The sequence below is a fragment of the Carcharodon carcharias genome, chromosome 5 (genome assembly GCF_017639515.1).
Source record: "Carcharodon carcharias isolate sCarCar2 chromosome 5, sCarCar2.pri, whole genome shotgun sequence".
In the NCBI taxonomy this organism is placed as follows: domain Eukaryota; kingdom Metazoa; phylum Chordata; class Chondrichthyes; order Lamniformes; family Lamnidae; genus Carcharodon; species Carcharodon carcharias.
In genome coordinates this window covers 104,016,385-104,041,825 of record NC_054471.1, presented here as the reverse complement: position 1 = coordinate 104,041,825, position 25,441 = coordinate 104,016,385, and the positions used below count along the sequence as shown (strand labels likewise).

Below are 25,441 nucleotides of genomic sequence, written 5' to 3'. Positions count from 1 at the left end.
ATAATAGACCATGATGGAAGTATAGATCATGGTTTGGTTTGAATTATTTGAGGCTGCCAAGCACCTAGCATGTATGGCAATTTATGATGTATGTGATCTTGGCTTTCAGTGTGGCAGCATGTGTATCCAGATTTGCGCTGTCCTGCCATTGCAACTGAGTCTTATCTACGAATTTGGGTTGGTGGCAAACCTGTGGGGTTGGGGTGGGTGAGTGTGTGTCAAAATTGGTCTATTCATTACAATTATCTCTCTAGATTTCTTCTTTCTCCCTTCCCTCCCAGAGGGACCAATCATTAGAATGTAAAACTTTACTGCTTTTGTGCTTTTCAATGAACTTCATGGCCTGAGCGGGTGGGCCAGCGAGCATGAAACGTGCGCTGAAAAGCTCAGCGTTGCCGGGGTAGGGGCGGGAGGAGGGCATGTGATGACGTTTCCATGGGCGCACGCAAGCGCTGAAACAAAGCTCCCTGAAGCTGCAAACCCAAAAACCATGAAGTAAAGTTTTGAAAATCAGAAAAAATAATGCCCCAAGCATCACGATCAAGCACCTGAACATATAGATGTTAAAAATGCTGTCCATAAATTTTTTTTTTTATTTAATAACGGAAACCTCATCCTGCCCTTGGATGAGGTTTCATGAAAAATGCAGTCAGCTGGCCAATTCACCCATCCGCTAACTGTAAGGTTGGGCGGACTACGAAAAATTGGAGACAATTGCACTGTTAGTGGACTTAATTGTCGGCGGGCATGTTTCTGACTTTTGCATGTGCTGCCAAGTGAAATATCGCGCTAGTGCTGGATGATGTTGAGATGCTCGCCCAAAATCTTGCGCAATTTTACCCTCGATCAGATGGGGCGCACCCTCCCATGGGACGTAAAATTCTGCCCCATATTACAATTTGCCTACAAGGAAACCTGATTACAAAACTTTAACACCAGACTGATTCAAAGAGTAAATTAAGAAATTGATACGTGCACTGAAATTGTATACTAAATCAATTTAAATATTTGAAAACTCAATTATGCTTTTATTTGTTGCAGGGGAGTTGATGACTGCAGCATGTTGGTTGAGGAAGTTTGTTGCTGATCATCCCAACTACAAGCAAGATGGTATTGTAACTGAAAAAATCAACTATGACCTAATTATGAAGTGTGACCAAATTGCAAAGGGGTTGCATGACTGTCCAAAACTAATTGGAGTACCAGTCAGCAAACCAAAACACTCAGATGGCAAGCAGAGCACTGTTTGATATCATGGAATTGTATACTTTGATGTTAATCATACATATTTTGCATGGTGCAGAGACCAAGAAAATGCACAAACAAATGAACAGGGCCAACCATTTAAATCAAATCTTTATTTTATTGATTGTTTAAATCAATGCAGATTTGTGCATTGCAGTTGTCAGATGACATGTAAGCTACATGTACATATATTGTTTTTAGATTAACAATGTATTTTTAATACGCTCTAACATGGGTTGTTGCACAAATTCTGCTGTAGATACAAATGAGAAATGTACTTTGTATATATAATTTTCTTACAACAAATTCCATTGCTTTTTGTTCATTGACTGTAAATGTACTGAACTAAGTTGTTTTTGATCATGTGAGAATAAATAATGAACCCTGTAGATGTTTATATTGAATGTTTGTTAACTGACTAAAAGAAATCTACTAACTTTATGCTGTGTCCACATTGTGTGAAATATTATCTGATGATGCACTGTGGTTTACAAAAACACATTTTTGTAAGGGCTTTGACAAAATAGTTTAAATGGATTGTGTTTGATTGCATTGTTTTATAAGTGAGAGTTTGATAAATATTAAATGGTTTTCACAGTGAGAAAATGAAATGAAAATCAAGAAGGTGGAATTGTAATTGTAATTTACTCTGGAAATTGAGATTGAACTAAATACTGTACTAACATGCACAACCATATTAAGTAAATATTGCTTGGATGGTGCAATTTTTGCATTCTTAGTGCATTTTCCTATGAAGATAAGTCATACTTGATAAAGTCTGGATAGAGACTGACCCTCACCATCTTGGAAGAACATTTATTCAGAACAGTTGTTATCTGCTTTCTTCTCACTTGTAAGTTTTTCATAAACCACTTGTCAGGACTGTTGGTAATTTTTATTTTCATCATATGGTAAGTTTCTTCTTGTCTCAGCATCTGATTCTGTGATATTGACTGCCCTTGAAACGATTTCACAGACATCAGTCTTTGCTGCTTCAATCTGGTTAGGCTGTATTCCTTGTCTGAGTGATCTGTCATATTTCTGATCCAATATTGAGGTTTAGTTCTGAGTGTACTAATTAAATCCACAGGTTTTCAGTAAATGATTCTATTCTAGCTGTGTCTTTAGAGATCCTTGTTTAATTATGACCACTGGGTGCAATATACCTGATTTTGAGTTTACACCAAACTGAAAAAATTCATTTTAAGCATGTAGCTTTGGAATGCTCTGACAATTTCCCTATATTAAACTACTGTGCTGAAGGATTTACTTTGCAAAAATAGCTTTTCACGTGGTTGTATTGGCCTGACCTGAACCATACTTCAGCTCTTGAGAGATTTGCAGTGACCCTCAAGCCTGCTATAAGTATATACGTAAGTTCTTACTGTGAATTATCTAAGAAATTAGATGTATAGGCATGTTTGTGTCTTGAATCTTCAAAATTGAATAAAGTCATGCCTTTTTTCCCCCCACTCGGAATCCTTGGGAAAAAGTACAGTTGAGTGAAAAATAGAATATACTATGGATGCATCCAACCATTCAAATTGTTCTAACATAACTCCATTCTGGACCTGGTAACAAACCTCTGGGCTTCCATGGTTCTCTTATCCATAATTTGCATCTAATAAAGTTGGATAGAAAGGGAGTGGAGTTGAATTTTATCAGGCTTTGTCAGATAGGACATATTAACTTTGATTTTCCTCGTGCCATTGTCTGCTGTAGTGCAGTGAACCCAAATCCCTTGACAGTCAATGCACTTTGGCAAATTGCAGCATGGGTTTTCTCCATGTGCAGTTGACTGCAGGCTAAGTTTGCTTTCCCTGCTTGATCACCTGGTGCATAACACAAAACTATCCACTGTGCTGCTACTAAGTTGGCTAGCATAGTTCTTCATTTGTACCACTTCTTTAACCTGGTTTTCATAATCCATCTTCCCTTCCTGAGGCAATTATATCTGACTGCCATCAACAAGTTTGCAAGTTAACAGCTTTGACAAGATAGGAAACTATTTTAGCACATTGAGTAAATCTTGACTTTGTTGATTGCACAACAATTTATGTTTACATAGTGCCTTTAATGTAATAAAATGTCCCAAAGCACTTAACAGGGTCATTATAAAACAAAATATGACACCAAGCCACTTAAGAAGATATTAGGTCAGATGACCAAAAGCTTGGTTAAAGAGAAAAGTTTTAAGGAGTGTCTTAAAGGAGGAAAGAGGTGTTGGAAGGGTATTCCAGAGCTCAGGACCTAGGCAGCTGAAGGCACACCCACGAATGATGGATCAGTTAAAATCAAGAATGCTCAAGAGGCCAATATTAGAGGAGTGCAGGTATCTCAGGATTGTGGGTCTGGAAAAGATTACAGAAATAGAGAGGGGCAAGTCCAGGGCAGGATTTGAAAACAAGGATAGGAATTTAAAAATCAATGCTGTTTGACCAGGAGGCAGTGTGGGTTCAGGGGACACAGGTGATAGGGGAACAGGACTGAGTTAAGACACAGGCAGCAAAGTTTTGGATGAGCTCAAGTTTACAGAGGGTAGAATGTGGGAGACCAGCAAGGAGTGCATTGGAATAGGCAAGGCTAGAGATAACAAAGGCATGAATGAGGGTTTCAGCCAAGTCGGTATTACAAAAGTAGAAGCAAGCTGTCTTGCTAATGGTGTAAAATGAGGTTGAAAGTGCATCTCGGTTGGGGAGGGGTGTCAAATGTGACACTAATGTTGCAAATGACTAGCTTAATCTCAGACTTGCAAAGCGTGGGGGGGAGGGGGGTGGATGGAATCAGTATCTAGGGAATGAGGTTTGGAGCAGGCACTGAAAACTATGGTTTCAGTCTTCCCAATATTTAATTGTAAGAAATTTCTGCTCACCCAGTACTGGATATCGGATAAACATTCTGATCATTTAACAACAGTGGAGGAAGCTTGAGAGGTGATGGTGAGGTCATCAGCTTACATGTGGAAACTAATGCTGTGCTTTTGGATGATGTTGTTGAGGTGGGGGCAGCATATTTGAGAAATAGGAGGGGTCCATGAATGAATCCTTAGGTGACACCAGAGGTAATGGTTCACTAGCACGAAGAGAATTTATTATAATTGGTTCCCTGTCTTTGATTAGATAGAAAAGAATGGAGCCACCATGTATAAGATGGGTGATAAGCTGGCAGTTCATTTTACATCTTCCAATATTTACATTGATTTTGTTTTATGCTATTGCATGGTCATAAATTATCCCATTGAGCCTTACATGGAGTTTGTAAGATGTCAATCCCTCTCCTTCCAGGACAAATAGCTAGGCACTTAACATACTGTAGTTTCTTGAGCAGATGAGATGTATCTAAAGAAATTTGCAAAACTTGCATTTGACTATGCAATCACTATAATATGGACCTGATTGAAGCTTAATGTGGAGAGGGTTAAGCAGCAGTTTTCCATTTTCTCACCAGGTGAAATCCATCAATAAGTTTGAGTTGCAGAAAGTATCATGCTGAAATCCTTAAAGTGACTTTTTGCCCACAGTGATTAATCTTTATCAAGTGAAGGTTAATAGTATGTAACATTTTATCTAATCTTCCTTATGTGCTGAACCATGAAGCACAAGATAATGCATCTAGCAATTGGTTTTTCTGCAATATGAGCTCAGATTATACATCATTTAGATGAGCAAAAGTACAACCAGTAAATCAATTTAATCCTGAATTTAAAAAGTGTTTAATCAAACTATTATTAGAACAGAAGGGAGAAAATTACATAAGCATTTTTTAAAGAGTTTTGTCCCAAATCTTAAAAACAAAACTCAGATTTGTACCATAAAAGTCCTATGGCTGACTATAATTGATAACCACCAGCCAGCATTAGTAAATTCCTGCATCATCCTTAATTTCCCACTTGCTGCACCACCTGATTTTTCTCAAACTGAACCCTGTTTTAGTAGGAATGTTAATTATATATCCAGCTTCAGCCATGGACCTTGCCCTAACTCCACCTCTGCATTCAACCTTTCTGCTTGCAGCCTAACTCCCACTCCCTTTCCTCCCAATGCTCTATTTGCTTAAAAGCAATTAAATATCTTGATATTTTCCAGTTATATGAAGGGCCAGTGACCTGAAAAATTATCTCAATTTCTCTCCAAAGATGCTGCTTTACCTCAGTATTGTCCAGCATTTTCTGCTTTTATTTCAGATTTCCACATCTGCAGCTTTATGGAAAATATTGCTAGTTGAAAATTAAGGGCAATGAATAAAGCTGGAAATAAGAACAGAGGGGGGAAAGATGAATGTTTTTGAAAGAATTATGTGCCTGGTGATATCACAAATGAAAGAGATTGCCCAGTTGTCAGGCATCTCTGGCATTAGGTCCTTCTGAGTGTAAATTTGCTTTGGATAAAGACTTACATGATGCCTAGTGTAAGAAATAAAGAAATGAAACCAATTGTTGCTGAAATTCAGACCTGTTTCAAGTGCAGAGCTATCTGGTTAGTTACCATTAATTCCTTCATAAAATTTATCCCTCAAACCATATCATTAAAATCATGAACTGATCATTATCATATTGCTGTTCGTGGGAGCTTGCTGTGTGCAAATTAGCTGCCACATATTCTGAATTATAACAGTGGTTACACATCAAAAGCACTTTGTTGCTTTGGAACACAGGCCACAAAAGGTAAATCATATTTTTCATTTTAGCCCTGAGTTCCAAGAAACCTCCAATTCTACTGCAGATCCTCAGATAATGATGACTTAATTGGTCCTGAATAAGGCCAGAGCTATTTGCGCCAAAACTTAATGAAACTACCTTCTAGACACATTAAGGATGTTCATATTGTTAATTACCATTTCAAGATCAATGAATGCAGTGACCTGGATGACTGTCAGGACACCTTGGAGGACAAAAGGACGTGTCCATTGCCAGAAGTAATGACCTACATAAGACAGATATAACGGCAGAAGGAGATAAGGCTGGAGCAATACAGCTATATCTGGATAATGATAATGGGTTGCTTTGGAAAATCCCCTGATGTTATTTCACAATTTTTGAATCCTAGAGGATTGACATGATCCAGTTTATTCAGCTATAGCTATAACATCCTGAATGATAGAGTGCACTGTACTCTGGCCCACATCTATTTTGTCATCAGACCAACATTTGTCCACCAAACGAGGATTTTCTAAAGCAAGACATTATGATTACTCAATTCTATTCATTTTGTGACAGACTTATCCCCTTCTGCAATTATATCTATCCTTTCTATAGATGCTACATTATCCCTAAAATATAATGCAAATCCTTCACCTTTTGCAGATCTTTCTTTTTGAAACATTTTATACCTCCTCAGCTCTGCCTCTTGCCCATCTACCATTAGCCATCTTTCTTAAATGCAAAAAATATCCATATTCTCATTATTCAAACAGCTCCAATACTTTATTCTGGATGTTCTTGGCATTTGTATAGGACGTGTACGTGTATTCTTTAAAATATTTCTTTTCTTAATGGGGTGTAAGGGAGGGGTAGCACCTCTCACTTGCAGGCTCCCTGCATTCTTTCTAATGACTTCATCCTGCATTAGTCCCAGGAACATAGGAACAGCAATAGGCCATTCAGCCCATTGAGACTCCTCCACCATTCAATTAGATTACAGCTGATCATCTACCACAATGCCACTTTCCAGCACTATCTCCATATCCCTTGATGTCACTAGTCTCCGTAAGAACATAAGAAATAGGAGCAGGAGTAGGCCAATTGGCCCTTCAAACCTGCCCCGCCATTCAATAAGACCATGGCTGATCTGCACCAGGCCTCAACTCTTCTTTCATGTCAGCTCCTCATAGTCTTAAGCTCCCTCATATTTCAAAAATCTATCTACCTCCTCTTTAAATATTTTCAGTGATCTAGCCTCCACAACTCTCTGGGTTAGAGAATTCCAGACATACACTATCCTCTGAGAGAAGAAATTCTTTCGCATCTCAGTTTTAAATGAGTGTCTTCTTATTCTGTAACTTTGTCCCCTAGTTCAAGATTCCCCCACTAGTGGAAACATCTTCTCAACATCTACCCTGTCAAGCCCCCCCCAGAATCTTGTACAGTTCCATAAGATCACCACTCATTCTTCTAAACACTAATGAATAAAGGCCTAACCTGTTTAGCCATTCTTCATAAGTCAACCCCTTCATCCCAGGAATCAGCCTAGTGAATCTCTTTTGAACAGCCTCCAATGCCAGTATATCCTTTCTTAAATACGGGGACCAAAATCTAGGCTGGAACACACATCTACCGTTTCCCCTTTATCAACTCTGCTTGTTATATGCTCAATGAACTCTGCAAATTTGTTAAATATGATTTCCCTTTCACAAAATCATGTTGACTCTGTTTAATTGTGTTAAGCTTTTCTAAATGTCTTGCTATTTCTTCCTTAATAGTGGACTCTAGCATTTTCCCAATGACATGTTTAGCTGACAGGCCTATAGTTTCCTGCTTTTTGTCTCCCTCCCTTCTTGAACAGGGACCTCACATTTGCAGTTTTCCAATCTGTTGGGACCCCTGGAGTCCAGTGAGTTCTGGAATATTTCGACCAATGCCTCCACTAGATCTGCAGCCACTTCCCTTAAAACCCTTGGATGCAGGCCATCAGGTCCTGACGACTTGTCTGCCTTTAGTCCCATTAGTTTGTCAAATACTTTGTCCCCTGCGATAGAGACTGTTACAACACCTTTCCTCTCACTAGCTCCTTGCTTATCTGATGGCTCACCACTAGTTTTTGCCACTTTGTATGTCTTAGTTTTTGACTGGATACTCTCCTTGACCGCCTTTGTTAACCACAGGTGGTTCATCCTTCTCATTGAGTCCTTCTTTTTGACTGGGATAAATTTTTGCTGAGCGTTATGAAATATCTGCTTAAATTTCTGCCACTGCTCATCCACTGACCTCCCCCTTAGTCTATTTTCCCAACTCGCTTTAGATAACACTTTCTCCATATCTCCGTAATTGCCCTTATTTGAGTTGAGGACATTGGTTTGAGACCCGAGTTGCTCACTCTCAAACTGAATTCTACCATGTTGTGATTGCTACTCCCAGAGGATCCTTAGCTACATATCTCTTATTAATCACACATCATTACATATTACTAGATCTAAAATAGCCTGTTCCCAGGTAGGTTCTATAACATATTGCTCTAAGAAACAATCCCTGCTGTACTCTACAAATTAATCTTCCATGTTAACCTGATTTGTCCAGTCAATATGCAGATTAAAATCACCCATGACAAGTGTAGCACCCTTCTTACATGCCTCCATTATTTCCTGATTTATACTTTGTCCTACAGTGAGGCAAATCTTCAGGGGCTTATAGATGACTCCAACCCGTGTCTTCTTCCCCTTGCTATTCCTTATTTCCACCCAAACTGATTCCACATCACGATCTACTGCACCTATGTTACCACTGATATAGTGATACCACACTGGTAACTTCCTATATGAACAAAGCTACCTCACCTCTTCTTTGTTGCCTATTTTTCCGGAACATCGAATATCTATCGATTTCCGACTTGGACATGCTCAATGATTGAGCTTCCACAGCCCTCTGGGGTAGAAGATTCCCAAGATTTACCACCCTCTAAGTGAAGAAATTCCTCCAGTCTTAAATGGCCTACCCCTTATCCTGAGACTGTGTCCCCTGGTTTTAGACACACCAGCCAAGGGAAACATCTATTCCCACCCTGTCATGCCCCGTAAGAATTTTGTAACTTTTAATAATGTCACCCCTCATTCTTCACAACTCTAGGGAATACAGACCCAGTCTCTTCAATCTCTCCTCTTAAAACAATCCCACTGCCCCAGGGATCAATCTGATGATGCTCCATTACACTCCCTCTATGGCAAGTATATACCGTTCTTAGATAAGGGGACCAAAATTGTATGCAATACTCCAGGTGAGGTCTCACCAAGGATCTATCGAACTACAGCAAGACATCTTTACTCTTGTACTCAAATCCCCTTGTGATGAAGGCCAACATTTTATTTTCTTTCCTAATTGCTTGCTGCACCTGCATGCTAACTTTTTGTAACTCATGAACAAAGACACTCATGTCCCTTTGGATACCGACACTTTCCAACCTCTCACCATTTAAGAAATATTCTGCCTTTCTGTTTTTTCTACCTTGGTGAATAACTTCACACTTATTCACGTTACATTCCATCTGTCATGTTCTAGCCCATTCACTTAGCCTGTCCAAGTCATCTTGAAGCCTCCTTGCAACCTCCTCACAATTTACATACCCAGTTTGGTGTCATCAGCAAATTTGGAAATATTACAATTGGTCCCCACATCCAAATCATTTATAAAGGCTGGAGCCCTAGTATTGATCGTTGCAGCGCTCCACTAGTAACAACCTGTTAAACTGAGAATGATCTGTTGTTACGAAAGTATAATAATTTTCATAATATTACTGTGATTTATTGTAAAAGTAGGTTAATAGTGAGGTTTGGATAGTTTCTGTGGGCAGCATTTTCCGGTTAGCGATTGGGGGCGGGATCCGCACGCTGACGCATAAAATGACACAGGATGACATAGGGTGGAACTCCCGATGTTACCCGCGTCATTTAGATTCTCAGTTCGGCGGAGGCACAGCTGACCTGTCAACGGCCTATTAAAGCCATTAAAAAAGTAATTAAAATAATAAATGGACTTGCCCATCCAACCTTAAAGTTTGTGGGCAGGCGAAAAGCCCAGGCAGCCTTCAGAAAAAACATGAAACCTCATCCACAGGCAGGATGAGATTTCATGAGGGATTTAAAATTTGTGCTACATTTTTAATAAAAGTAATCGACATATCCCTGCTCATGTGACAGTGTCACATGAGGGGACATGTCAGTAAAATTTTTGTCATCCTTTAGTATCTTTTTAAAAGTAATACTGATCTCCCTGAGGCAGCACTTAGCCTCAGGGAGACCTGTTGTGCTCTCACACGCGCATGAGCGAAAGAGTGCACTCCTGGCTCAGGGAATTCCCCCCCCACGCCTGCACAGGGAGCGCAAAGCGCTTCCTGGCGCATGTCACGCTGGGTGGGCCACCCAATTAAGACCCACCCACACAAAATGGCTGCGCGCCCCTGTCTGGGGGCGCGAATCAGGAACTCGCCCGCTCCTGCACAAGCCCCCCGACAAGGGGAAAATGCTGCCCTGTGTGCGTGTGTGTGTGTGTGTGTGTGTGGGGTTGGGGGATGCCATTCAGCCCATGGTGTCCATGCCTGTCAACAAAGATCTGACTACTCTAATCCCATTTTCCAGTGCTTGGCCCATAGCCCTGGAGGCTTTGGCAATGTAATGAATATCTAAATACTTATTAAATTACAAGAGTTTCTGACTCAACTGCCCTTTCAGACAATAAGTTCCAGACTCCCACCACCCTCTGTGTGAAAAAAATTCTCCTCAACTCCCCTCTTAGCCTTCTACCTCTTACCTTAAATCTATGCCCCCTGGTTATTGACCCCTTCACTAATGGAAACAGTGCCTTCCTATCCACCCTATCTACACCCCTTATAATCTTATTCACCTGTGTCAGGTCCCTCTCAACCTTCACTGCTCCAAGGAAAACAACCCCAGTCTATTCAATCTTTCCTCATAGCTCAGACCCTCCAGCCCAGGCAACATCCTAGTAAATCTCCTCTGCACCCTCTCCAGTGCAATCACATCCTTTCTATAATGTGGTGACCAGAACCGCACGGAGAATTCCAGTTGTGAGCTAACCAGCGTATTATACAGTTCCAGCATAACCTCCCTGCTCTTGTATTCTACTCCTCAGCTAATAAAGACAAGTATCCCTTAGCCACCTTATCTACCTGCCCTGCTACCTTCAGGGATCTGTGGATATGCACACCTTCAGTACTTTCCAGGGCCTACCATTCATAGTGTAATCCCTTGCCTTGTTAGCTCTCCCCAAGTGCATTACCTCACACTTTTCTGGGTTGAATTCCATTTGCCACAGCCCTGCCCACCTGACCAGTCCATGGCTATCCTCCTGCAGTTTATGGCTATTCTCCTCACTATTTACCATCTTACCAGTTTTCATGTCACCCGCGAACTTCTTGATCATACCCCTTACATTTAAGTCCATATATTTTGTGTACACCACAAACTGCAAGTGCCCTAGCACAAGCCCTGTGGAACCCCACTGGAAACAGACTTCCAGTCACCCTCTACCATCACTCTCTGCTTCCTGCCTCTTAGCCAATTTTGAATCCAACATACCACTTTGCCTTGGATCCCATGGGCTCCTACTTTCTTGACCAGTCTGCCATGAGGGACCTTATCAAAAGCCTTGCTGAAGTCAATGTAGACCGTGTCAAATGCATGACCCTCATCAAAACTCCTGGATACCTCCTCAAAAAATTTGATCAAATTTGTCAAACACGACATTCCCTTAACAAATCCATGCTGACTATCCCTGATTAATCTGTGTCTCTCCATGTGCAGATATATTCTGTCCCTCAGAATTCTTTCTAGTAACTTCCCCACCACCGAGGTTAGACCGACTGGCCTATAATTTCCTGGCCTATCCTTTCCTCTCTTTTTTAATAATGGGACAACGTTAGCAGTCCTCCGATACTCTGGCACCTCACCTGTGGCCAGAGAGGATTGGAAAATTACTGCCATGGCCCCTGATATCTCTTCTTTTTTCCTCTCTCAACAGCCTGGGATACATCTCATCCAAGCCAGCAGATTTATTCACTTTTAAGGCTGCTAAACCCGCTATTACCTCCTCTCTCTCTGTGTTAGTTTCTTCTAATATTTCACAGTCCTCCATCCTGATGTCTATACCACTGTCATCCTTCTCCATTGTTAAGACTGACACAAAGTATTCATTGAGGACTGTACCCATGTCTTCCGGGTCCAAACATAGATTACCTCTATGGTTGGTCCCTAATTGGCCCTACTCTTTCCTTAGTTATTCTCTTGCTCTTTATATATTTAAAAAAAAACTTTTGGTTTTCCTTTATTCTACCACCAATGCTTTCTCATACACTCTCTTAGCTGTCCTAATTTCGTTTTTAAGTTCTCCCCTACACTTTTTATACTTTTCTAGGGGCTCTGCTGTATTGAGCCCTCGGTATCTGCCATAAGCATCTCTTTTTTTCTTAATCCTAACCTTTATGTCCCTTGATATCCAGGGTTCTCCAGACTTGGCCCTGGTCTTTGTGAGAACACATTTGCCCTGTACTCTCGCTATTACCTCCTTAAATGCATCCCACTGCTCTGACACAGTTTTATCTGCAAATAGCTGCTCCTAGTCCACTTGGGCCAACTTGTATCTCATCTTAGTAAAATCAGCCTTTCCCTAATTTAGAACTTTTATTCCCGGCCCAACCATATCCTTTTCCATAACTATCCTAAATCTAACTGATGGTCACTATCTTCAAAATGCTCCCCTATTGATATGCCTTCCACTATCCAGGCTCATTTCCCAATATTAGGTCCAGAACTGCCCCCTCCCTTGTTGGACTTTTCACATACTGGCTTAAAAAATTCTCCTGGATGTAACTTGAGAATTTTGCTACCTTGCACACTAAAACTATCCCAGTTAATATTTGGGTATTTGAAATCCCCCTACCATTACTGTCCTATTATTCTTAAACTTCTCAGAAATTTGATTACATATTTGATCCTCTATCTCTCCCTGACTGTTTGGGAGCCTATAGTTTACACCCAAAAGCGTGTTTGCCCCTTTTGTGTTTTTTACTTCTACCCATATGGCCTCATTTGATGATCCTTCCAAGATATCATCCCTCCTCATGGCTATAATTTATTCCTTAATCAATATTGCCAACTCCCCCCTTCCTCTTCTAACCTTCTCTGTCCCAGGGTCCTCCTCTTACAATCTCCTCTGAAGGTAGGTAGAGAGGGGTTTGAAAAGCTAAATATATAAACATGGTTAAAGTCTTAGAATGTAAGGTGTGAGGAGAATTTGCATTTTTAGATAAATTGGGGAAGTTTGAATTTCAGAGAGATGTTAGGATGTTTACATCTAGCCAGAGAAGCTAGGCCAAGCAGTGTGTATCTTTCCCACAGGTTACTGACAATATTAGCACCATGTAAAGATTTATATTATGGGAAAGTACATTTTCACAGACAAATTGGACAATGGAATTTACAGGTTATAAAGAGAGAAAACATATATAAGGGAGAATGAAAGGCTATGTTCAGGGGGGCCCTATGACATCTGGCAGCAGCTTGTGAAACTGCTTCAGAAAAGCCTCCAGCCATGTCTGCATGAGTCTGCTGCATCCAGCCCTCAAAGGTGATAACTGTGCTGGCCCGTCATGACCTATCAGCTTTTTAATCCCGAACTTAACTCCAAAACCTACCTGTTTGAGACCATCGTCTCAATTTTTCCTGTGCCATCCTTGCCTGTGTGAACCAGGATTTCTGGCAATTACCATTTCAACTTCTCCACCTCGTTCATTTTCCTGGCATCAAGAAATCAATGCCTTTTTGGATTTCCAAGTTACAAGCTGCAAATATTGTCTACCTGCTAATTCCCCCAAAGAAACAGCTGTTTTGTCATGTTTGTATTATTGTTTTCCTCAGAAGTAACTCCTCATTCCACAGTGCCGCAGTGTTACCTGTGTTGACCTTCCACTGTGTTCCTATTCTTCTCCTCATAGATGCCAGGAACCATACACTTATTCAGTCAAGCTGAGACCCTCAAATTCCTCCTGTCTCCTCTTGCTTTCTTTGTTCCCTTATTCATCACCTGTTTCACTGTTCCCATTTGTCGCATGACCATTTCCTGGAATGTACCTTCCGGAAACCTTGTTCCTTATTTTTGATAGAGCGCAGGCAGCTGATGTCCAAGCTCAGCATTCCACAGTTTGAACTATACATTTCATGGATGTCTATTTCTCCTGGATGCTTTGCACATAGATTCATATTGCGCACAGTACCTGTCTTGATCCGTCAATGTATTTACTTCCAATTATTGTGGTACATCACAGGCTTGTAACAGTGCAGAAGGAGGCTAGTCGGCCCATCATGTCTGCACTGTCTCTCTGAATGAGCATTTCACCGAGTGCCATTCTGCTGCCTTCTCCCCGTAATCCTGCAGATTGTTTCTTTTCAAATAATCATCTAAGTCCCTCTTGAATGCCCTGATTGAACTGCCTCCACCACACTCTCTGGCAGTGCATTCCAACTACTCGCTGTGTGAAAAATGGTTTCCTCATTTCACCATTGCTTCTTTTACCAGTTACCTTAAATCTGTGCCCTCTCGTTCTTGATCCTTCCACATTCACTCTAACTACCCCACCCAGGTCCCTCATGATTTTGCATACTTCTTTCAAATTTCCTCACAACGTACTTTTCTCCAAGGAAAAGAATCCCAATTTCACCAACCGATCTTCATAATTGAAGTTTCTCATTTTACTTATACATACTTCTCTAGAATCAATCTTTTCACTTATCTGGCCTCCCTGAGTCTCATAATCTGGGAAACTAGGTAGTCAGATACCCTTCCTGGAAGAAGCAGCACACACAGGAGTTATTGCACACAGAATATGCTATTCCAACATCTTGTGATTGCCAATTCGAGACAAATCTCATGAGGCATCACGGAAGAGGACAGCAAATATGTTCATCCTGTGAATTTCTCTAATGAATATCAGCATCTTTAGTATTAAGACATTACTCTTGAAAATTGCTGGGCATCAGAATAATTATGTTGAGGTGATATAGAGTGGATTATGGAATGGTCTCTGCTGAACATAGTTGCCTGTGACAGTTCTTTTGCTGAATCATTATTTTAGATTGCTGATTGAGCCAAACATCAGTCCTTTTATTGAGCAGAGTAGGCAATATGGATAAAAATGCGCCCTCATTTATTTATAATACTGTTGGTATCTTATCTATTAAAAGAGAAAATTTCAGTTAAAACATAGCAAGATTTGCTGGGTGTTTTTAAACTCCTGCTAGCCTGGTGGATCCTGAGCAGTTCAGTGCTTATGGAAGATGTAATTAATATGGTCAAACTGTAAACTTTATATCCGTTACTTATTTGGAAGACTTCAGTCTTTATGGGACGCTTCAGGAATTTGCGTGCCCTCCTTGCACAGGGGCCATGCTAATCTTCTCTGTATTGTTCCAATTTTAGTAAATGTGCTGCCAAAGCAAGCACAAATGTTTTCTCTCCGTTTCGAACTGGGGGCTTTTCGCGTGTGAGGTGAATGTGATAACCACTTAGCTTTGCTCTTAAAATGAAAGACTTGGAGACAATATATTTTGGGGAAGGTCAATCTTCAGGAATAATTCTGAAATAGAAATGCCATTTAACATGATAGTTTACTTAATAAAACAGCAGGCAACATGCACTGATGGTTATTTTAATTTTTTTCTTCCTTAAGTTCCTTAACCCCATTAGGGCAACCAGGAAATTGGCTACCAGACAACCTGATTACTTTTCTAGTCTTTATGAGACTTCTTGGAATGTTTCACTTTACTGAAGGCTTAATACCACTGTTATTGGCTACTGAATGTGGGGTTCTGTTTCTGTGAATTGCAGGGTACAGCAACAAACACTTTTTTCTGGAGCAGCTGTATGTGTCTGTCCCTATTGTCTCCCTCTTGTAGCACTGTTTGTTTGATTCAAAGGCCCTGAAATTGCTGGATAAATAATGGCGAGTTCATGTGACAATTCAACAATAAAATATGTGGTAAAGAAGAGATGAATTCACCACAAACTGTTGGATGACTTACACCACTGTGATTAGACATGTCAAAGGAAACAATGAAATTGTAGGTTATCACGCCTGTAAATGATTTTTTAAACTTATAACTGTATTTGTTATTTTTTATCGTTCCTTTCTGTCCCTTTGTCCTTTTTTAATCCATTCTCTTTTCTCCCTCTTTATTTTTATCTAAGTTAACATTAATTCACCCTATTTTCTTCAATTTTAATCTCTGATCTTTATCTTGGTCTCACGCATGAGTCATACAAATATTAACCTTCAAGTAGACAAGGTGGCTAGCAGCTTGACTTCCTGCTCTCTTAAACCTGTGGTCTGGCACTTGGATGTGCAGTGAATGGTATTACTCATTCTTTTATTCCAAATCTCACAAATCCTTTCCAAGCTTTAACTGTTTATTCACTCTGTGCCACTGAGTTCTGAGTTGTAGCTTCCAGAATTTGCTCAGACCATTTCTGAAGTGATTAAAACACTGAAAATGGCACAATTGCCATTGGGACTGAACGGTTGTATCCATCCTCAATGGTTCTTAATTTCTTTCTCTGTTACAAATTCAGGTCTGCCATTGATGCCATCTCATGTCAAGCACTGCCAGTCACTCCCATAGTCAGTTTGAGCATCTTACCTTTACAGGTTTGATTCACACTGCCCAATAACTACTCGTAACCCAAGGAGTGATCTGAAATGGACATTTGTACCTTTGTAAAGGTGCATCTTCAAATGTACCTCAGAAAACATTTGGCGAGATGATACTTCAAATGAATAATTGACCTGCTTTAGTTCACAGGATGTGAACACATTGAACAACAATTATGATTATATTCATTCATTTCAATCAATACAAGTTTGCATAAAAATAATGGACAACACTTCCCCTGCGCTTTGGTCTCTAACTTGGAACAGAAACACCCCACCAGTGCAATTCCTGCCTTTTCTTCAGTCAGTCTGACTATGCTGTCAGCTTTTTAGACTAGCTAACAACTCACTGCCATGCCAGCCCCTCCTCAAGCCAACCCCCAACTCCCCAAGCAGAATCCACAAGCCTAACTTGGCAATGTCTTCTGATAACTTCAAATGAAATAGAATTAGAACAGCATTAAATATTGCTGATTAGCAGAGTGATGGATGGTGTCATTGACAGTACTATCAAGCTGTACTTACTCAGCAATAACCTGCTTGCCAATGCCCAGTTTGGGTTCCATCAGGGCCACTTGGCTCCAGAACACAGTACAGCCTTGAGACAAAAATGGACAAAAGGACTGAATGCCAGGGGTGAGGTAAGTGGCTTTTTTTTTTTATTTGTTCCGGGGATGTGGGCATTGCTGGCTAGGCCAGCATTTATTTCCCATCCCTAATTGCCCTTGAGAAGTTGGTGGTGAGCTGCCTTCTTGAACCGCTGCTGTCCAAGGCTGCCCTTGACATCAAGGCAACTTTTGAACAAATGTGGTGACTCTAACAAAATTGAAGTCAGTGGGAATCCAAGGGAGAACTCTCTCCACTGGTTGCAGTCACACTTAGCACAAAGGAAGGTTGTGGATGTTTGAGGCCAATCGTTTCAGCTCCAGGATATCGCCGCAGGAGTTCCTCAGGGTAGTGTCCTAGGCCCAACCATCTTCAGCTGCTTCATCAATGACATTCCCTCCATCATAAGGTCAGAAGTGGGAATGTTCACTATTTATTCCACATTGTTCAGTGTCATTTGCAGCTCCTCAGTTACTGAAGCAGTCTGTGCCCTCATTCCACAAGAGCTGGACAACATTCAGGCTTGAGCTGATAAATCATAAGTAACATTTGTGCCACACAATTGCCAGGCAATGGCTATCTCCAACAGGAGAGAATCTAACCATTGCCCCTTGACATTGAATAGCATCGTTGAATTCCCCATGGTTCACTAATGTCCTTTGGGGAAGGAAATCTGCCATCCTTGCCTGACCTACATGTGACTCCAGAGCCACAGCGATGTGGTTGACTTTTAATTGCCCTCTGAAGTAGCCTAACAAGCCACTCATTTCAAGGGCAATTAGGCATGGGCAACAAATGCTGGCCTTGCCAGCAATACTCACATCACCCCGACTCCAAAAATCTGTTTACCATTTACAAGGTACAAGCCAGGAGTGTGATAATATTTCGCTTGGCTGAATGAATGCAGCTGAACAACACTCAAGAAGCTCAGCACCATCCATTTGAAAGCTACTCATTTGATCAACACCCCACCCATCACCTTAACATTCACTCCCTCCACCACTGGTGCACAATGGCAGCAGTGAGTACACTTACACAATTTCATGCAGCAACTCACCAAGGTTCCTTGGACAGCACCTTCCTAAACAGTGATCTCTGACCCTAGAAGAACAAGAGTAGCAGATGCATGCAAGTTCCCTCCCAAGTCATATACCATCCTGACTTGGAACTATATTGCCATTCCTTCATTGTCGCTAGGTCAAACTCCTGGAACTCCCTCCATAGTAGCGCTGTGGGTGTATCTACACGGTTTGCAGTGCAATGGTTTAAGAAGGTGGCTCACCATGTCAAAAGTGATTAAGGATTGGAAATAAATGCTGACTTGACAGGAACACTAACATCCCATCAACAAATAAAAGAAAATCACTAGAATATGGTGGCATCATTCGTTGTTTTTCTGTATGCGGGTTCAGTCAACCCTTCTAAATTTAACCTATATCGCCCAGCTTTACTGTCCTTTGAATTTATCCCCTTGTGAGTTAAGTTTATCCCAAGGTATCATTATTAACATATATCATATACACAACGATCTCGACAGCTAGTCAGTCAAGAATCCTAAAATGTGTTACTCAGCTTCAGGAGGAGTTTGGAATATCACGGAGAGATAGCCAAGGCAGTGTTTTGCAATTTTGTTATTACCTAGGCTTTTGATGATAAAAGGCTCTTGAGAACATGTTGTTTGGAGAATCTTTTACCTGGTGGATTCTTGTGTTACTCTTTTTAAAAATTTGTATATCCTTATTTGTAGTTTTGCTTGATTTTCCCTCTTCACATGTTGCAGCTGTTCTTACATGATGGTATATATCCTAAGAGTAAAGTTGAGATTATGAAACTGTCCAGATATATTATAATGTGAAATTCTGTACTTGACAATATAGATAAATAGAAAGTTAGCAACGGTTTTGAGAAGTATTAATTCACAACCCAGAAGTGCATATGATGGAGGTCAAAATTCATCAGTTAATTTAGAACCTGCTATCTTATGGTTGATTTTGCCATTGTAAGTGAGTTAGCATTATGTGTAACATTAATTCCATGCAGCACATTTGCTGCCTGACTCGTTTTTTGAAGTGACCTTTATATAACTATAGTTCTTGAAATATAGCAAAAGCTCGTCCTGCCGTCTCTGAATGTCTCAGCATAAATCATTGAGAACATCTTTATACTTGGTTATCTCCACTGACTAGGTTTAAAAATGATTATCTCCTACATTTCAAGTGAATCAGCAAACCTTTTCTAAATGTTTATTTAAACCATTGGAATTGCAGAAAAGGAAGCAGAAGTGCAAATGTAAAAATGCACTGACATTCAGAAAGTACCAGATGATGGACCATTGGATTGACCATACTTAATGCAGGGAAATCGTTTCAGAGAAACAGCTTGATGTTGAAACTTGTATAAATTCATTAATTTTAACTATTCATTATAAAATGCATGATACCTGTACCTGTATCTGTACCTTGCTCTGCGTGGAATTATGACAGTTATGAGGGTTTTCATTTCCTAGGCATTCAATGGAGAGCAGGTAACCTAAATGATTTGTATAATCTTTATAAATGACTGTTTCCTAATACAACAGGCTAATGCAAAAACTAAGATTATAGTATAAGTGTGTTGTTTCCCCTGGCATTGGCATTTTCTTGAGAATTATCCTGATGAGTGCAAGATGAAAAACTTCAACAAAAAATGTCTTTTTATCAGCAACACTAAACTAGAGTTAATTGGATACTTTTAGTTTTGTAGTGATCTGGATATATAATCAGGCCTCCACGCAGGGAACACCAGGCCAACAGTGACAAATTATTAGATTCAGCTTGATCAATCAAGATTATTTTGCCTAGAATGTAATTCAAGTTCCAGATTTCAAACAGAAATTGGAAATTTACCAACAAAGTGGAAAACCAGAATCGCTTTATGACATCCCAATTCAAAACGAGACCCTGTACACCCCTAAAGTCAAAAGAAGGTTACATGATAGAATATAGCTATAGTGGCTAACTGATCATATGCAAGGACAGATAAGAATTAAGCAAAAGTACTTTACACACTAAAGGAAGTAACTTTCAAGAGATCAGGGATAACAGTAACAACAACTTGCATTTGTAATAGTGCTTTTCATGCAAATAAACATCTCAAGCTGCTTAACAGGAGCTTTATCAAACAAAATTTGGCACAGAGTCACATAAGGTGACATTAGCACAGGTGACCAAAATTTTGGCCAAAGACATAGGTATCAAAGGAGTGTCTTAAAGGAGGAAAGAGTTAGAAAGGTGGTGAAGCCCAGAGAGGGAATTCCAGACTGTAGGGAGTTGAAGGTATACCTGCCAATGTGGAGCGATTAAAATTGGGGATGATCAAGAGGTCAGAATTGGAAGATAGATATCAAGGTCAACTAAAGTAAAGTAAAGCTGCTATCAGAACAGTTACAGCCTCAATGGAAAAGGAGGTAGTGGATAACTGTGGTCATAATAGTAAACACTTTTGCAGCTGTGTTGGATGTCAAAGGATGATAATAGATATCACAGGATCATTAAAGGATTCCTCAGGGCGAATTCAAGACATGGCAGATGTTTTAAATGACTACTTTGCACCAGTTCCTACTCCAGTTGGCAGCTGATCTTTTGTTGGACTTTCCCATTTTTGTGTGTTCATATGAAAGATATTCTATAAATGAAACTCCGTTTTCAGTTTACAAAAGTTGCACAGTCACTATGTTAAGTGTAAGGGAAGTTCAACAGGGGACTTGTGTTGGTTGACTGTGGATGTGGGAACAAAGGAACCTATAGAACAAGAAAAGACAACATCCACTCTCAGTTTTGGTGTCATCTTCAAATCTGTTAGCTCAGAGCCAAACCTTCACATGTAACTATGTAAATTCAAGATCCATGAAGTTGCAACCACCAAACAAAGATTCATACCTGACTAGCAGGACTGAATGTGTAAAGGTGTTCATTGAATACACATGGCTAAAACAATGCTTGCATTCAGCTACAGAACAAGATATCAATGTTGACAGTTCCTAAATAGCACAAGTTCCTTGAAGCAATTACTTGAAATCACAATGTGCGATGTTATCATTCTGGAGCAGGTTTAAATCTTTTACACAGGGAAAAGTAATCTGATTATAACACAGTTATCTTGGCAATAAAGGAACTCTGCTCTATTTGATGTGTCCTGTCTCCTGTGGTTTTCTTGTCATGTGCGAATAATTCAGCTGTCACGTGCTTTAATGAGCTGGAATGAAACTGTTACCAGTTGGAGTTCACTCACAATAGACTAAAAGGATACTTTGCAGCTACATCTGCTTGCTAGGTCCTTGTATCTGCTTTCTTCATAATCTCTAGGATTGATAATATGGCCTAGAAATCCAATTGCACCTGAAAATAGGCACTCCCAGTGGAGTGCACACTATATGTGCTTGTTAGCGTTGACATGCTGCATGTAGTATTTGTGCTGCCTGCTGATTATAATCACGCAGACATGCCCAACCATAAACGTACAAGACTGACTCCTCAGTAGACGTTCAGGCTGGATTCCTCAGAGCCAGACAATTAAGGATGGTGAGCAGGACCCCGATGTGGAAGTCCGGTCCCCGTTTCTGGCAGATCCCATTTTTGCCAGCAGGGGAAGAGGGCGGGGCATGAATGACACAATCAGGAAACCCAACCTCAGTAGGGCAATTTGAAATTCATGCTGAGTTTTTTGCAGTTTCAAGGGCTTTAACCCACTGTGTGGGAGTTGCCGATTGATGGAGTAGATGTAAATCCTCTTGAAAGGTGGAAAAGGTCTGTTTAAGTGTCATGATCTGAAGTTTCATAAATCTCCAACTCTTAAAATAAAAAAAAAACAAGCTTAAGCTGTCAGTTTAAGTTAAAAAAACACCACCTGCTGGACTGTTTTGATTGACAGACCATCAGATGTTGGGTTAGATAAAGCATACGGCCACCTCTTCTACAGTTTCAATAGAGTCCTTTGTTAACATTTCCCAAGGGCTGTTATTACAGCTGAGGTCATTATGAATGCATGGCTGAATTTTACAAGCGCTTATCTCAACAAGCATTCAAACAGTTTGATTGACTGTTTAAAGAGGATATTAAACGATTAGCTGTCTTTGATGTGGGTACTGAAGACAAGTTTGTTTTTTATCACAGATTGAACACTTGAGAGAATTTAAAAGCTTTGAATAGGTTTCATGAAGGGAGTTTTTTCACCCAGAGGGTGGTTGGCATCACTTGAGACGGTGGTAGAGGCAGAAACCCTCACAAAATTCAAGAAGTATTTAGATGAGCATTTTAAATGCCATAACATACAGGGCTATGGGCCAAGTGCTGGAAAATGGGATTAGAATAGATAGATGCTTAATGGCCGGCATGTACACAATAGCTCGAAGGGCCTGTTTCTGTGCTGTATAACTCTATGACTATGACTATCATGTTTGCATGAGACAGAGGAGCTGTATTAGATTGTTAGAAGTAAAAAAAAATTCACATCTCCATATAGGTCCTGATGTTTGTCCTGGTGGATAATTGTTGAGTGGCTATGGAGGTGGCATGGAGAGAATGAGGTTGCTATGAAGGTGGCAGGGGGATATGAGAGAGCATGGGAGGTGGGTGGGGTGCATGAGTTGGCATGGAGATCCATGGGTTGTAGAAGGGAGGCATGGGATTAGGTGAGTGGGGTGGGGGGGGGGGGGGAGGAGTGGTGAAGGAGTGATCATTGAGGGCTAGAGGGCTTAACAGCTTCTAAAACAACAGAAAATTGAGGTAGGCCTTCTAAGCAGCCTGTCTCAGCACTCGCCCACTCTGCTTCTGGGGACAGCAGGCCCACCTCTGCCTAACCAGAGTGAAAATTGGGTATAACTGGGTCCATAAAACCATGGCAGGCCTGCTATGTAGGGAAATTTCCCGGCTTGAGCTACCTGCCTCAGTGACGAAAATCCAGCCCTCAATCACTGCAGCAACATATTGCTGCAGACATTATTAGAATCTTTCTGTAATATGTTATGATGTGGCAGATGATGTGTGCCAGGTGGACCAAATCACCGAGGGAAACATGGTTGTGCTGTCACAATGGTTTTGCAATTTGTATTTATTACAAAAAGGTGTGTGCACTGAATTCAAAAGTAATAAGACCACAATGATCTTTAACGATGTTAAAAATTAATTTAAAATATTTAATAACAAAATACGAAAGATTTAAAGTACATACATGAGACTACAATTACTATTATACTAAGTCCTAAAATCATTATCAACCTGCCTCCCAGTTACACTCCCTTTAAGGCAACATCTTTAATAGATTTTAAATTTAAAACTAACTTAGTAAGTTAACACAGTACCCTGGACGGTGGAATTCTAAATGGTATTTCTCCAGCTTCAGCTTCATTAGATAGCAGACTTTTACACAAATGCTGGAGGCATCATTAAGTCTTTTTCACATACTCTTGTTAGATCTTACATGGCCTTCTCCTGACACATAGCCTTTCATTCTCCTTTATATATGTTTCTCTCTTTTTAATATATAAATTCTATTGTTCCGTATGTCTATGAAACTGTATCTTCATCATAACATAAAAACATTCATGATGCCAATATTGCCAGTAACCTTTGGGAAGAATAAACACATTCCTTAGCCTTGCTTATCCGGCTAGTTGTAAACAGACTGAGATCCCTTTGAAATCCAAATACCCCTTCATTTATCTAAAAATGCAAATTCCCTTCATACCTTACATGCTAAGCCAGCATCCATGTTTACTCATTAGCATGTCAAGCGCCTAGCTTCTTTTGATGATTTAAACTCACAGTCTACTTGACTCCAATTGTAATTAAATCACATACAGACTGACCCAACTATATTTACCCCCATAAACCTCATAATATTTATTCACAATAAACCAGAAAAATGTTATGAAAATTATTATACATTCATGACAAATAATAGCTTACGATTCATTTTTATTCCACCAACAAAATGCAGAGCCTGATCATAAAATTGAAAGGGAAGTTGATAATGATCTGCCCAATCAAGAATCCAAGTATGAATTGTTTCAGTAATATTAAATCCAAGTATTCAACCTTACTGAATTTGACATTAGTGTTTGAATCCATCAGAATGTTATCCATAAAGGTTAAGGGTACTATCAAAGCTCTGCCTGATAGTAATGATTAATTTACCTTTTGAAAGCTGGACTTCTATCAAAGAAAGGCTAGATCTTCATTAAATAATTGTCCATTTCAATATGATGGAAAATTAGGCAATAACCACACAAGATTTTAAAAAATTCATTCATGGGATGTGGACTTCGCTGACTGGGCCAGCATTTATTGCCCTCCCTAGTTGCCCTTGAGAAGGTAGTAGTGAGATAACTTCTTGAACCGCTGCAGTCAATGTGGTGTAGGTACACTCACAATACAGTTAGGTAGGGAATTCCAGGATTTTGACCCAGCGATAGTGAAGGAACAGCGATATATTTCCAAGTCAAGATGGTAAGCGGCTTGGAGGGAAACTTCTAGGTGGAGGTACTCCCTCTATCTGCTGCCCTTGACCTTCTAGATGGTAGTGGTTGTGGGTTTGGAAGGTGCTGTTCAAGGACCCTTGGTGAATTCCTGCAGTGCATCTTGTAGATGGTACACACTGCTGCTACTGTGCGTCGGTGGTGGAGGGAGTGAATATTTGTGGATATCGTGCCAATCAAGCAGGCTGCTTTGTCCTGGACGATGTCAAGCTTCTTGAGTGTTGTGGGAGCTGCACTCATCCAGACAAGTGGGGAATATTCCAGCACACTCCTGATTTGTGCCTTGTAGATGTTGGGCAGGTTCTGGGGAATCAGGAGGTGGGTTACTCGTTGCACGATTCCTAGCCTCTAACCTGGTCTTGTAGCCACAGTATTTATATGGCTAGTCCAGTTCAGTTTCTGGTTAATGGTAACCTCCAGGATGTTGATAGAGGGGGATTCAGTGATGGTAATGCCATTGAATATCAAGGGGCGATGACTGGATTCTCTCTTGTTGGAGATGGTCATTGTGTGGCGTGAATTTTACTTGCCACTTGTCAGCCCAAGCCTGGATATTGTCCAGGTCTTGCTGCATTTGGACATGGACTGCTTCAGTATCTGAGGAATCGCGAATGGTGTTGAACATTGTGCAATCATCAGCGAACATTCCCTTATGATGGAAGGAAGGCCATTGAGGAAGCAGCTGAAGATAGTTGGGCCGAGGATACTACCC

The 25,441-nt window shown here is 40.4% G+C and overlaps 1 protein-coding gene and 1 non-coding gene across 5 annotated transcripts in view; one reads left to right on the top strand and one right to left on the bottom strand.

Moving 5' to 3' along the window:
* gclc (glutamate-cysteine ligase, catalytic subunit) overlaps window positions 1-1,632 on the top strand; it is an 80,559-nt gene extending 78,927 nt beyond the window's left edge. For all 4 annotated transcript variants that reach the window (XM_041187380.1, XM_041187376.1, XM_041187379.1 and 1 more), the window contains one exon: window positions 1,042-1,632. In XM_041187380.1, the coding sequence (XP_041043314.1) occupies window positions 1,042-1,250 (209 nt within the window). In that variant the 3' untranslated portion in view covers window positions 1,251-1,632. The remainder of the gene's footprint in view (window positions 1-1,041) is intronic.
* A 13,667-nt stretch (window positions 1,633-15,299) lies between these two features.
* LOC121278524 lies at window positions 15,300-15,406 on the bottom strand. The gene has a single exon (XR_005943187.1). It is a non-coding gene; the product is annotated as a U6 spliceosomal RNA (small nuclear RNA).
* Between the last annotated feature and the right edge of the window lie 10,035 nt (window positions 15,407-25,441).